The sequence below is a fragment of the Microcebus murinus genome, chromosome X (genome assembly GCF_040939455.1).
Source record: "Microcebus murinus isolate Inina chromosome X, M.murinus_Inina_mat1.0, whole genome shotgun sequence".
NCBI lineage: Eukaryota > Metazoa > Chordata > Mammalia > Primates > Cheirogaleidae > Microcebus > Microcebus murinus.
In genome coordinates this window covers 78,550,726-78,563,751 of record NC_134136.1, presented here as the reverse complement: position 1 = coordinate 78,563,751, position 13,026 = coordinate 78,550,726, and the positions used below count along the sequence as shown (strand labels likewise).

Sequence of the window (13,026 nt, the reverse complement as noted above, 5' to 3'; positions counted from 1 at the left end):
GGAAGAACGGGACAGATCCACATGGTGCATGGTGTGCCTATGTACACAAATGTGTTTCAGCACCAGCTGGAGGCCTAAGTGTGCACATGGGTATGGAAGGGAGGAATGGAAGAGGGAGGTGTGAGAAAAACAGTCTGCCGGGGACATGGAATGAGGCAGGCAAAATATGCACTGCATAAAAGAAAAGGAAGTGTGAGTCAGCAAGTGTGTATTCTGCATGAGACAAGAACATCTGCCAGAAATGCAGCAAGAAGCCCTAGAAGGAAGATGACACCCCCTTACATTTTCTCCTCTGTGTCTCAATCATCTCCTCATATTCTCACTCTCTTGCCCCGAACCATGTCCCCTAGTCACACCTCTCTCAGCCCCTGACCCCACTGCCAGCCCCACTCTCTGGGTTCAAGCTTGGGAGAGAGGAGCTCTCCAGGGATGTCCAGTCACAAGTAAGGCTCAAAATGGCATTTTAGCTCCCATTCTCCCTCCCTCCATTCCCCCATTTTCTATCATTTCTGTACTGGTTCCCTTCTTCCCCTCCAACAACCTTACATTTTTCCTCTTTCTCTGCCAAAGAATAGTACAAGTTGCCTTTGTGCAAACCCACAGCAGTCCTACCCAGGGGCAGGAGGTGCTCTCTTACCTTGCGCTCAAACTCCTCCTGGCGTCTCAGGACATCCTGACAGTAACTCTCCATGGTCCTGCGTCTTTGTCTCTCCTGTTCCCGGGCAGCTTGCTGCTTCTCCCTCATCTCCTCAACCTAATAAGTGAACAAACACTAGGACTGTAGCTGACTGGGTCTGCAGTCTAAGGGAGGGACGGGTGACAGAGAGAGGAAACAGTGTGACATGGCAGAGGTGGGAGGAGTAGGGGGACAGGAAGGAGACAGATATTACAGCAGGAGATGAGGATTTGAGAGAAAGAAAAAGAGACACATGAAGGGAGGGAAAGAGTGGCAGAGAAAAATAAAAATAGGGTGTGTGAAGCAGAAAAAGAATGCATTCTAGACAGAACTACTTAAGACCAGAGGGGGAAAGACACCAAGGTCCTGGGATGTTTCATCACTTAAAGAGCAGGAAGACAAAAGAACAGAAAGGGGCTGCAAAAGACTGGCCAAAGAGGAAGGAGAGTGAGGTCAAAGACAACCAGGAGAGTGAGATGATGAGAATGTCAAAGTTAGAGTGCTTCAAGGAAAGCACTCAAATGGTCTCAAATGCTGAGCATTCCACTAAGATAAGGGAAGAAAACCATCCGTGAATGTGATGGCATGGAAGGCACTGGCAAGGCCAGCAGGGGTAGTTTCAGTGGAGCACTGTGAGCGTAAGCCAGATAGCAATGGGCTGGGTGGTAAGGGGAAGGTGAACAAATGGAGACGCTAAATCCACTATCAGTGTAACATCCGTCTTTTCCTTCTTCCACAAATAGCTCCAACAACCCTAACAACTCTGGTCTCTGCCCTTCCATGCAACACTTCTACAGACCTGGCATTCAAGCCAGGCCCTTTCTCTCCCCCAAGGTAAAGTCCTTACCCTCTTCTTCTTTAATTCAGCCTCTCGATTAGGGTGATCATTGGAATGAACAAACTGAGAAGCCATGGGCACTTTGGAAGGCGCTTTCTTCCCATTTTGCTTTGCAGGCTAGTCACCACACAAGCGAGAAAAAATAAAACAGAGATAATGAACCCATGGAAATTATCCCCCCACCCCAAGGAAGAGGGGACAGAGATTAAAGCTGATCAAAGAAGTGTAGCTGTGTAGTTGCTGGGAGGAGTGGGCAAAAAGGGCTCTGTCATCAGAGATCTTTCATCTGGTAGGGAAGAGACCCCCTCCCTTAGCCAGGTAGAAACTGACTGAAGAACTTGGTGTGGAGGGGGATGCAGCTGGGAATGTTTCCCAAGGCCCAGGGAAAAGCTTTCCAGATAAGGAGCTCTCAAAATGTGGTCCCCAGACCAGTAGCACCTGGGAACTTGCTAGAAATACAAATTATAGGATGCTGTGCCAGACCTACTGAATCAGAAACACTGGGGTTGGGCCTAGCATCTTGTGTTCTCACTAGCTCTCAGGGCTGGTTAAAGTTTCAGAGCTTTGTTCACACTAAAATGTGAGCACCTAAGCCTTCTCTAGACCATACCTTTTTCTCACTGCTGTATTCCAAGCCTCACTTACCCACACCTTTCCCAGTAGGACCAGAAGACCCAAGAGCTAGGGCCAAAGGTGATGTTTTGGCTTCCCTCCCTCCTCCCCATAAGAAACAAGGACTTGGGAATCAGAAAGACTCAAGTCCCAGCTGCATTACCTTGAACCTAGGAACTTTCACTGAGAAAGTTTCCTCATCTAAAAAATGGAGATGATAATCTCTACCAAGGTAAATGAAGCACAAAGCAACATATGGTTTGTGGCGGGAACTTCATAAACGCTGCTGATTCTCTACTGCAGCCACTCAGAAAAAGGGCAGGAAAGCTAGATGCACTGATTCCAATGTGATATTCTGTCCAGAGTCGTCCAGTATCTACTGGGTTTTGTGGGCCTCTCTCAGGGCAGGTAACGTGTTCCCAGTAGCATATCTTACCTGAGGGTAGGGCCAACTTACCTTCTTGCAGCCTTTGGAACCTTTACCTGGCTTTTTATTTTCTACAAAAGAAAAAAATTAAATAAAAGAGCCATCATCCACCACCCCCACATTTGTTGACAACTTAATCAAGGCCAGGTCACACTGGGAACTTAGGAAGCCTGAGACACCATGTCTGTCTATATCCAGCACAAGACAGAGATACAGATGGCAACAATAGTGTCAGAGGAAGTACTGGATAGAATATATCAAACATTATTTCAATGCAAACTGACACAATTCTGAAGGAAGTTCTGTAAAGAGAGTGACCTGAATGTGTGCTTGTAACTCCTCTCCCCTACCCAGCCCCAACTTCCTGTTGGGGGCAACTCAATTATTTCGGTACCAGGCTGAGGTGAGAGAGCTAACAGCATGGGAAGGTAATCTGAGGGGTCCAAGCCAGCTAAGCCTGGGCAAATGCCGAGATGTGGGGAAATAACTATCCCTTCCTGCTGATCCTGCTCAGACCATTGCCTCCAAAGGGTCTTTACCTACTCTAAACTGCTGTCTCCCTTGGACACAAGAAGGAGAGAGCTGCCACTTCTTCAATCATGCCTTAACAAGGCCCAGGAACTTAAGAGGCCTTTCAATGAGAAGTTCCATCTGTCATCTTCTGCACAGCTAGGCTATTGAGGAAGAATGGCTTCCTTTAATTCTCACCACCTTCAAGGGGGTAAAGGAGTTCCCCAAGAGGGAGGAGGTTCTGGAAGGCCAGAGTATATAAAAACAAATATTTCAGCAACTTAAGATTACCATGCAGACAACAGGCTCCACAATCACATCAGGTGGCTCCCACTGAAGCAGAGTTAACATGGGGAAAATAAGTTAAATACTAGTACAAATTCTTAAGGAGATTCAAGAAGATACTTCAAAAAAATACCCAAAACTTAACAGTGAATTATTATAAGTTCAAAAGCCAGACACGGTGGTATACACCTGTAGCCCCAGCTATGCAGGAGGCTAAAACAGGAGGATCACTTGAGCCCAGGAGTTGAACCAGTCTGGACAATATAATACCACGTCTCTTCAATAGATGTAGTGAAAAACAGAACAGAAGCTAGAATACCAAGGGAGAGAGCTTACTTAAGACAGAACAAAAATCCAAAGAAATGGAAATGATAAGTGAAAATATAAAATAAAACATGGAGAATGGACCCAGGAGAGCTAATATCCAAATAACAGAAATTCCTGAAAGAAAAAAAAGGCACAAAGAGAAGCAATAATTTTCTTAAATAACAATACAAGTTCTTTAAGCTAAAGATAGGTCTGAGGTTTCAGACTAGAAAGGCACAGAGGAGCATCAAGATTAACAACCAAAAACACATACCCTGGGCATGTCCTAATGAAATTTCTGAACTCCAAAGATAAAGAGACAAAAATTCCAAACAGGAGCTATCAACAAATGACAAAGAAGTAGACAGCCTTCTCAAATCTACAACTCTAAAAACTTAAGACAGGACCAGGCGCGGTGGCTCACGCCTATGATCCTAGCACTCTGGGAGGCTGAGGCGGGAGGATCACTCAAGGTCAGGAGTTTGAAACCAGCCTGAGCAAGAGCTAGACCCCGTATCTACTAATGATAGAAAGAAATTGATTGGCCAACTAAAAATATATAGAGAAAAATTTAGCCAGACATGGTGGTGCATGCCTGTAGTCCCAGCTACTCAGGAGACTGAGGCAGAAGGATCACTTGAGCTCAGGAGTTGGAGGTTGCTGTGAGCTAGGCTGATGCCATGGCACTCTAGCCCAGGCAACAAAGTGAGACTCTGTCTCAAAAAAAAACTTAAGACATCCCTGTTGACTGATAGCATTAAAAAGAAAAAAAATAAAAAAAAAAAAAAAAAAAAAAACTTAAGACAGAAGAAAAAATATTACAAATGTCTGAGAAAAGGGACTGTGTTCCAAGCCAAACTCTTCTACCCGACTAATAGATCACTCTAAAGTGAAAGTAAGAGAAAAACATTTTCAGATGTATAAAGATTACCACCTGTGTTTCCTATCTGGTAAAACTACTGGCAAAAATAAAAATTCATTTAGGATAAAGATCTCAAGCTAAAGGAAACAAACAGTGGTGGGCAGGGAATCTATTAAAAATGTATCCAGCGGGCGGGCGTGGTAGTTCATGCCGGTAAATCCTAACACTCTGGGAGGCTGAGGTGGGCGGATCACTTGAGGTCAGGAGTTCAAGATAAGCCTGAACACAAGCAAGACCACATCTCTATATAAAAATAAATAAATAAAAATAGAGGATCACTTGAGGTCAGGAGTTCAAGATGAGCCTGAACATGAGCAAGACCACATCTCTATATAAAAATAAATAAATAAAAATAAAACTTACCATTAATTCTAAAAAGAAAGCTGTTATGTGGCTAAGAACTGTAAGACATATTAAAAAAAAGATTCTTGGCTGGGCGAGGTGGCTCACGCCTGTAATCCTAGCACTCTGGGAGGCCAAGGTGGGAGGATCGCTCAAGGTGAGAAGTTCCAAACCAGCCTGAGCAAGAGTGAGACCCTGTCTCCACTAAAAATAGAATGAAATTAAATTGGCCAACATAAAAATATGTAGAAAAAATTAGCCGGGCATGGTGGCACATGCCTGTAGTCCCAGCTACTCGGGAGGCTGAGGCAGGAGGATCCCTTGAGACCAGAAGTTTGAAGTTGCCATGAGCTATGCTGATGCCACGGCACTCTAGCCCGGGCAACAGACTGAGAGTCTGTCTAAAAAAAAAAAAAAAAAAAAAAGGATTCTTAAAATCCAAGAGGCATATCATAAGGAAATAGCTCAAAACTAAAACATCAAATTACTTCAACAAAATCCAAGAATCAATCAATGTGGGTTGGAAAAGCAAAAGCATGAAAGCATGCTAAAAAGTTTTGCTTTGGAAGGGTAGGATACAAATAGTCATTATTTAACTTCGGTAAAGTGATAGAGAAAAATAAGGAAATAAGAGGAAACAAACAATAAATTAAGATGATAGAAATCTGATCAGACATATTAGATCCCATAACAAACAAATGCAAATGGGTTGAATTTCTCTGGTAAAAAAAAAAAAAAAAACAGACCCCAAGTCTCCTTTTCTTCCAAAGTATTTGTGTTGCAACAAAAAAGAATGTGAGGTTTGGAATGAACCAGGTCTGGCCATTTTACTCAACCATTTCCATCTGCTTACCTTCCCTGGAAACTGAGCGCCTGCACTGGATACAGGCACACAATGAAAGAAAATACATCACTTAGAGAGGAAAATCATCTGCTTCAGAAGGTAGAAGGGAAAGGGGAAGGAGAAAACAGGAAGAGGGGAGGGGTTGCAGTCAGTCCAACCCTCATAGCACCACAGCACTCAGGAGCCTCTGCTAGTCATTTTTCAACAGCTTCAGAATGAAAACAGCTACTATTTTATAGCCAGCAGACCGAGGTTCTTATTCTGGCTCAACAACTACCTAGCTATGACCCTGAAGGATTTTTTTTTAAATCTCTGAGCCACAATGTCTGCATCCACCAAGAATATCTATGCCTAAAACCACCAATTCTCTTAGGCGTTGATCAGTGACTCAGGTGGGGCAAGGGCAATATATGTAACCTAAACATTAGTACCCCCATATTATGCTGAAATTAAAAAAAAGGAAAGGGTCGGTGGCTCACGCCTGTAATCCTAGCTCTCTGGGAGGCCGAGGCGGGCGGATTGCTCGAGGTCAAGAGTTCGAAACCAGCCTTAGCAAGAGCGAGACCCCGTCTCTACTATAAATGGAAAGAAATTAATTGGCCAACTAAAAATATATACAAAAAAATTAGCCAGGCATGGTGGTGCATGCCTGTAGTCCCAGCTACTTGGGAGGCTGAGGCAGGAGGATCCCTTGAGCCCAGGAGTTTGAGGTTGCTGTGAGCTAGGCTGATGCCACGGCACTCACTCTAGCCTGGGCAACAAAGTGAGACTCTGTCTCAAAAAAAAAAAAAAAAAAAGGAAAGAAAAAAATAAAGAGTATGAGCAAGAAAAATGCCCCACCAATTCTCAATCAATACTCAAAGGCAGATCTCTCCATTCATTCATCACTCATCTCCTACACTCCCAACCCTAGATGTCCCTGTATACCCACTATTGCAATGACAGCATCCCCCTACCCTCTGTCTGCCCTTGCATCAAACTTCCCACGATGCCCTCTGAAACTGCCAGTTGGGTGATCAAGCACTCACATAATTCTTCAGCCCCTCCCTGGAATCAACTCCCCAACCTCCTGCCTTGAGACTTGGCTTTCCCAAGGACAATGCTTCATTTGAAGGCCTCTCAAAAGGCACATGGTTGTCCTGGGGACAGTAGGTAGAGAAGGTGTCCTCTGGATTCACCACTGCCAAACTCATACTATTTCTTCCTCTCGTTAAAAAGGGAAAAAATAGGATTAAAAAACTCCTGCTCTTTTTGAGGCACCCACCATGCTGCCATGCCTGTCATCTATGAGTCACTATTCCTCATTTATTGAAGCATCTGGCTCATAGCTTTACTTTCGATCCAACTCCTGCCACCACCAACCTGAGTGACTTTGTAGATCACTGGGCAACTCGGATTCCAACACCCCAGGTTTCCCACTGCCTTGACATCCTCACTTCCAGGGATCTCCACTCCATCTCAGCCACCCATCTACACACTCCTATAGTTACACCTACAGGATTATCACCTGTAACTGCTTGGGCTTCTGAAAGCAGGCTCAGACACCGCTCTGTCCTATCTTCAAGCTCATTTGTCCAACCTTCTAGAGACTTGAACCCTCTATTTGGTTCCTTATTCATCAGCCACACCCCATCCCTCTCCATCCAAGTAACATTCCACAGTCTGTCATTACAATTATGTTCTTGCACAAAGCCACAATTCCCTTGCCTGCTCCCCCACTGCCCTAGTAGGACACCTTTGCCAGTGTTTGTTAACCAACTGACTAACAGGTAGGCAGGTAGGTAGGCAGCAGCTTCCATACATCTGTGCTACCAACACTGGTGGTTATAAACCTTTTAACTGATAAAACACTCCCCCTTTAAATAACCACTCAAAAATGTACAAGGCTGGGCGTGGTGGCTCCTGCCTGTAATCCTAGCACTCCAGGAGGCTGGGGCGGGAAGATCGCTCGAGGTCAGGAGTTCAAGACCAGCCTGAGCAAAAGTGAGACCCCATCTCTACTAAAAATAGAAAGAAATTAGCTGCACAACTAAAAATCTATATAGAAAAATATTAGCCGGGCATGGTGGCACATGCCTGTAGTCCCAGCTACTCAAGAGGCTGAGACAGAAGGATTGCTTGAGCCCAGGAGTTTGAGGTTGCTGTGAGCTAGGTTGACGTCACGGCACTCACTCTAGCCCAGGCAACAGAGTGAGACTCTGTCTCAAAAAAAAAAAAAAAAAATGTACAACAGTTAAAACTGGCCAGGCATGGTGGCACATGCCTGTAGTCCCGGCTACTTGGGAAGCTGAGGCAGAAGGATCACTTGAGCCTAGGAGGTTGAGTCCAGCCTGGGTTACAGAGTGAGACCTTGTATCTTAAAAAAAAAAAAAAAATTGTGTTTGAATACTCTTTGAAAGACTCCTTGACAACCTTTCCAAACATTATCATTAACATTTGGGTCCAAGGTATCCCCAGCCCAGAGGACAGAGAGCTGCACCACACAGTACCTCTCCCCATCTTCCTCAGCAATCAATCCCAGTTAGTCTGATCATTATTGATTTTTTTTTTTTTTGAGACAGAGTCTCACTCTGTTGCCCAGGCTAGAGTGCCGTGGCGTCAGCCTAGCTCACAGCAACCTCAAATTCCTGGGCTCAAGTGATCCTTCTGCCTCAGCCTCCCAAGTAGCTGGGATTACAGGCATGCACCCCCATGCCCGGCTAATTTTTTCTATGTATTTTTTTTCTTTATTTTTCTTTACTTTTATCTTTTTTTATTTTCTTCTTTTTTCCTGAAAAAATGCTGACTGATATATGTATTTTTAGTTGGCCAATTAATTTCTTCCTATTTTTAGTAGAGACCAGATCTCGCTCTTGCTCAGGCTGGTTTAACTCCTGACCTTGAGTGATCCACCCGCCTCAGCCTCCCAGAGTGCTAGGATTACAGGCATGAAAGTGCTAGGATTACAGGCATGAGCCACCATGCCCGGCCCTGATCATTATTTAGTTGCAATTTACCAGTGAATGTCTTTGTTTTGTGTGCACATATAATGTTTTTCTATTTAATTTTCACCATTTCTCCCACAAATGTAGATGCATACGATTATTCTTTATTTTTAACAGGTAACAGTCATATGGCTCCAAAATAAAAAGATATATTTTGAGAGGTCTCCTTGCCACACTCATCCCTATCCATTACAGTCCCCTCACCACCACAAGAAACCACTTTATTAGTTTACCAGGCATCATTTAGTTTATTTTGCAAATACCAATACATATTCTTATTTCCCCCATTTTCTCCCATAAAAGATAACATACTGGCACGGCGCCAGTTATCTCTCTATAACAGAGAAAGTGTTATAGAGTTGAAATCTGAAAAACAAGCAAGAGCTATACAGTTCAAGAATGAGGGGGAGGGGAGAGAAAGAGTCCTGAAGGTAGAAAGAACAGCAACTTGTCCACGTGGTCTGTTTCGCATTTAAGAAAAAGCCAAACCTCAAGAAAGGTCAGACAAAAATTTGGTGGGAGGACATTGTATGCATCCTAGGGGGGCTAAACTCCAAAGTGAAATGAAGAAGCAAAATTTTCAAGCCAATACTTAGAATACTTACAGAGTGCTTATCATGTGTGAGGCACTGGTCTAAGAATTTTACCTCTGCTAACTCATTAAATCCTCACAAAAAGCTATTAGGTAGATACTATTGATCTAACTACCTGTTTTGTAGATAAGAAGACTGGAGTTAAGTAACTTGCCCAAAGCCACACAGCTAGTAAATAGGAGAGCTGAGATTCAAACCCAGTCTGGCCCCAGTGTCCATACTCTTAACCACTGGGACAATTTATGGTATTAACTTAAAGGTATAACTTATAAAGAAAAATATTAGTACACGTTAGGGTTACAAGCAGTGTGATATGGTGTTTACTGGTATTTATCTCAGATCCAGTCATTGTAACCTTGCTGAGCCTCAGTTTCCTCATCTTTAAAATGGGAATAGGGGATAAGGAGAGCATTACCTTACAGGGAAGTCAGGAGGACAGTAATGATATCACATGTAAAAGACCACACTAAGTGATCTGGAACATACTGAGCAAATTTTAAAACTTGCTATGAAATACTATGAATATTCATTAAAAGCACAGGATTAGGAGGAGTGGTAAAGGAAACTCACTGTGTCTAAGTTTCATCATGATGACCAACTTGAAAGCAGTTAAGTTCAAATCTGCCTGCTTTCTTCCTGTCAGAATGAGAGAAGCAATTTGAAGACAGAGCTGGGAACCACAATGCCACCAGCCCCCAAAAGTAAAAGAACATGATGAGGAAGCCCTAACAATTAGGGAAACTGGGAGAAGGGGCTTTATGAAGCTAGGACCTGGTATGGCTTAGGCCACACAGGGAAGGCAGTGTCCCACTACCTAAAGGGAGAGATAGGTCTAAACCTCTCTTCCTGGGTGGAGTCAGTGCTTCAATACATTAGACGGGGTCCCTGGTCCTTAATCCTCCACCCTGTAGTGTTACGTAAGGTTCTAGTGCTAAATTCCTCCACACAGAGGGGAGAGGGGCATACAAGGTTGGTCTGTTTCTACGTGAGGTGATAATAGTGTCTCTTTTCTAGATGAGATACAGGGGATTCTGTAGCTCATCTACCCTGGGGAAAAGGTGCCCAAGAACAGAGCTTCTTACCTAGATTGTCTACGTAGACTGAGGTGAGTGCAAAATCTTATGGGAGAGGGGAAAAATCTGTGCCTATTATGTGCCTGAGTCTGTACCTCGGCAATTCGGGGCACAAATGGGGCTTACTATCTGTCCTATTCTGGGGTACAGAGCAACTAAGGAAGCACACACAGCAGCTGTGTCATCTCTGCTGCATAGAAGAGAAGCACAGGTCTATATATCTCTAAATTCTGGGGAGGGAAGAGGAAAGGTCCTGGGTCTATTTACCCTGGAGAGGGCTAACTCTGCTATGAGGTAACATTAGTGTCACAGTAACAAAAAGAGAAACTGTGTAACTTTTAATGAGTGGGGTCTGCACCTCACCTGCAGTGAGCTATTCTAGACCTTTCCATGGTAGGTAGACTGAGACAGTTTGTGTATCTTTTATGTGGGTTGAAGTCAGCAGCAAGCTAAAATTGAAGGAAGGGAACAGGGCCTCTGGTCCTCTGCATGGGTGGGGAGTAGAGGGGGTAGGCAATGCAGCTATATATTCAACAGAGCAGCCCTTACACTTGGTGCGGGGGGAGGGGTGTCTGTGATTTTTCCCTGGGTGGAAACAGATCTGAGCTCTTCTACTTTGGGTAAGGGGGGAGCCCATATACACTGCACTGCACTGCAGGGTGATGAGTGATGTCACTGCCTCGCAACATTACAGGGAGGGAAATCTGCATCTCTGCTCCTATGGAGTCTCTCCCTTGCTACATTTGTTGATTCTAAATCTTTGTGGGGGAATGATCTGTGTCTACCTCAAAAGGGTGGGGACAAATCTGAGCTCCTCTACCCCAGGGGCCCCTCAAGGGCCTGTATCTTTGTAGATTAGGGTCTGTCCCAGTTTGCTGCCAGGCGCTTTGGGGGTTGGGCCTTTACAAATTCGGTAAAACACAGTCTTTACAGAGATAGGGATTGGGTCTGATTCTCCACAATGGGGACTCACTCTAGCCTAGGAGGAAGGGAAAATTGGCTTGGTTCTCCATAGGCTGAAGCCTGTGCCTCCAACCATTTAGGGGAGGGGTGATCTATGGTCTCTGCAGGAGTGGGGGCGGGGCTTCCGTCAATTACTCTGCAGGAGTTAAGAAATAGGGAGGTCTCTAGGTCTCTACACGAAGGGGAGGAGGTTTCCTCCCTCTACATATTAAATGTTTCTGAGCTCCTCTATACTGGTGTTAAGGGGAACATATCAAAGCCTCTGTCCTGGGGGGGTTAGTGCCTCGAGGATATCGTGGTGATTTAAGCCGGGAGAAGTCTGCGGCACTCAGCTATGGAGGGGGATATGTTCCTATACGGTTGATCCCCCTGTCTACATCGGGGGAATGTGGAATAGAGCCTAACTATCCTGAAGGGCGGAGGGCGATCGACGCTTGTCCACACAAGTGAGGCCTGTGCCTCTCAACACAGTGTCGAGAGTCTACATCGTTCTAGGTGGAGCAAAGCTGTGCCCTTCTACCCCAGGAGAATGCAGTTCGATGCGTCTCCAAGTGCGGAGCGATCTCTGCCCCTCTTCTGGGCCCTCCTACCCTGGAAGGGAGCCGGCTGTCTAGGTCTGTATTCCAGGCTGGCAGGCATGTCTGGCTTCACCTGCAATAAACGATCCTAACCTCCCAGTGGGTTAGGTGAGCGCTCGCCGTAAGAAAAGAGGAGAGCAGTCTCTTACCTGCTCTTACTTCCGGCGAGGATCTGAGGAGAGAGGGTAGGACAACTCCGCAGGCCCAGGAGATGCGTTCGCGCCGCTAGGCTCCCACTTCCGGAACGCAGACTTGTGGCCCACAGTTCCGTCCGCCGTGCCTCCCCCGCAGGGGCGGGGCTTCGGATTGACTGCTGGCGCCCGCCGGTCCCTTCCTCGCGACCACGCTAGCCCCGCCTCCTAGTGGCGGGTAGGTAAGGAAATAGCGGAGGAGGGAGAGGGGAGGTGGGGAAGAGGTATGGAGAAGTGGCAGTTGTACAGATCTGGCCGTGTAACCTACTTGCAAGCGAAGGTCTTCTCTGCGGACCTGTCTGGAATTAAGTATGCGTGTTCCCAAGTTTACTGACCAGGCAATCAGCGTAACTGCATTAGACAAGAGTAAGGCTGGTGTCTTTGTCTGCCTGGAAGATGGCGACTGGTGCAGTGTGAGAAAATGGCCGCCTGTGTCACATGTCTGCCTGAGCATTCCCCATCTGAAGTGAGGAGTTGGTTAGCTGTTCCCAAGAACCTTCTGGGCTCCTAGGGCCCTAGAAAAGCCTTGAGCACTCGCAGCACGTTTTGCAGAAGCTCAAATCCATGGCCAGGTCCAATGCGAACTGGAGCAGGAGCCAGAAAAACTGGAAATCTCTCCCACCCGTTTGCCCTCTTCTCCTTCTCTCTACTTTCCTCAGTTCCAGAACAGCATTTGCAGAAGGGAATGCATTTGTATCTGTCAGTGGAAAAAGACTCAAACTCTGTAATATATATATATAGAGAGAGAGACAGATCTCACTCTGTTGCCCAGGCTAGAGTACCATGGCATCATGCCTAGCTCACAGCAACCTCAAACTCCTGGGCTCAAGCAATCCTCCTGCCTCAGCCTGCCCAGTAGCTGGGACTACAGGCATGTGCCAG

The 13,026-nt window shown here is 45.6% G+C and overlaps 1 protein-coding gene across 3 annotated transcripts in view; it reads right to left on the bottom strand.

Annotated features, from left to right (window-relative positions):
• The window catches only part of GNL3L (G protein nucleolar 3 like), a 32,970-nt gene extending 20,507 nt beyond the window's left edge, over positions 1–12,463 (bottom strand). Inside the window, exons 1-5 of one of the 3 annotated variants that reach the window (XM_075999388.1) lie at positions 12,103–12,463; positions 9,910–9,975; positions 2,584–2,624; positions 1,524–1,631; positions 638–754 (exon numbers count right to left, since the gene is read on the bottom strand). In XM_075999388.1, the coding sequence (XP_075855503.1) occupies positions 638–754; positions 1,524–1,631; positions 2,584–2,624; positions 9,910–9,928 (285 nt within the window). In that variant the 5' untranslated portion in view covers positions 9,929–9,975; positions 12,103–12,463. The remainder of the gene's footprint in view (positions 1–637; positions 755–1,523; positions 1,632–2,583; positions 2,625–9,909; positions 9,976–12,102) is intronic. The other 2 variants (XM_012747830.2, XM_075999389.1) reach the window with 2 other exon arrangements.
• Between the last annotated feature and the right edge of the window lie 563 nt (positions 12,464–13,026).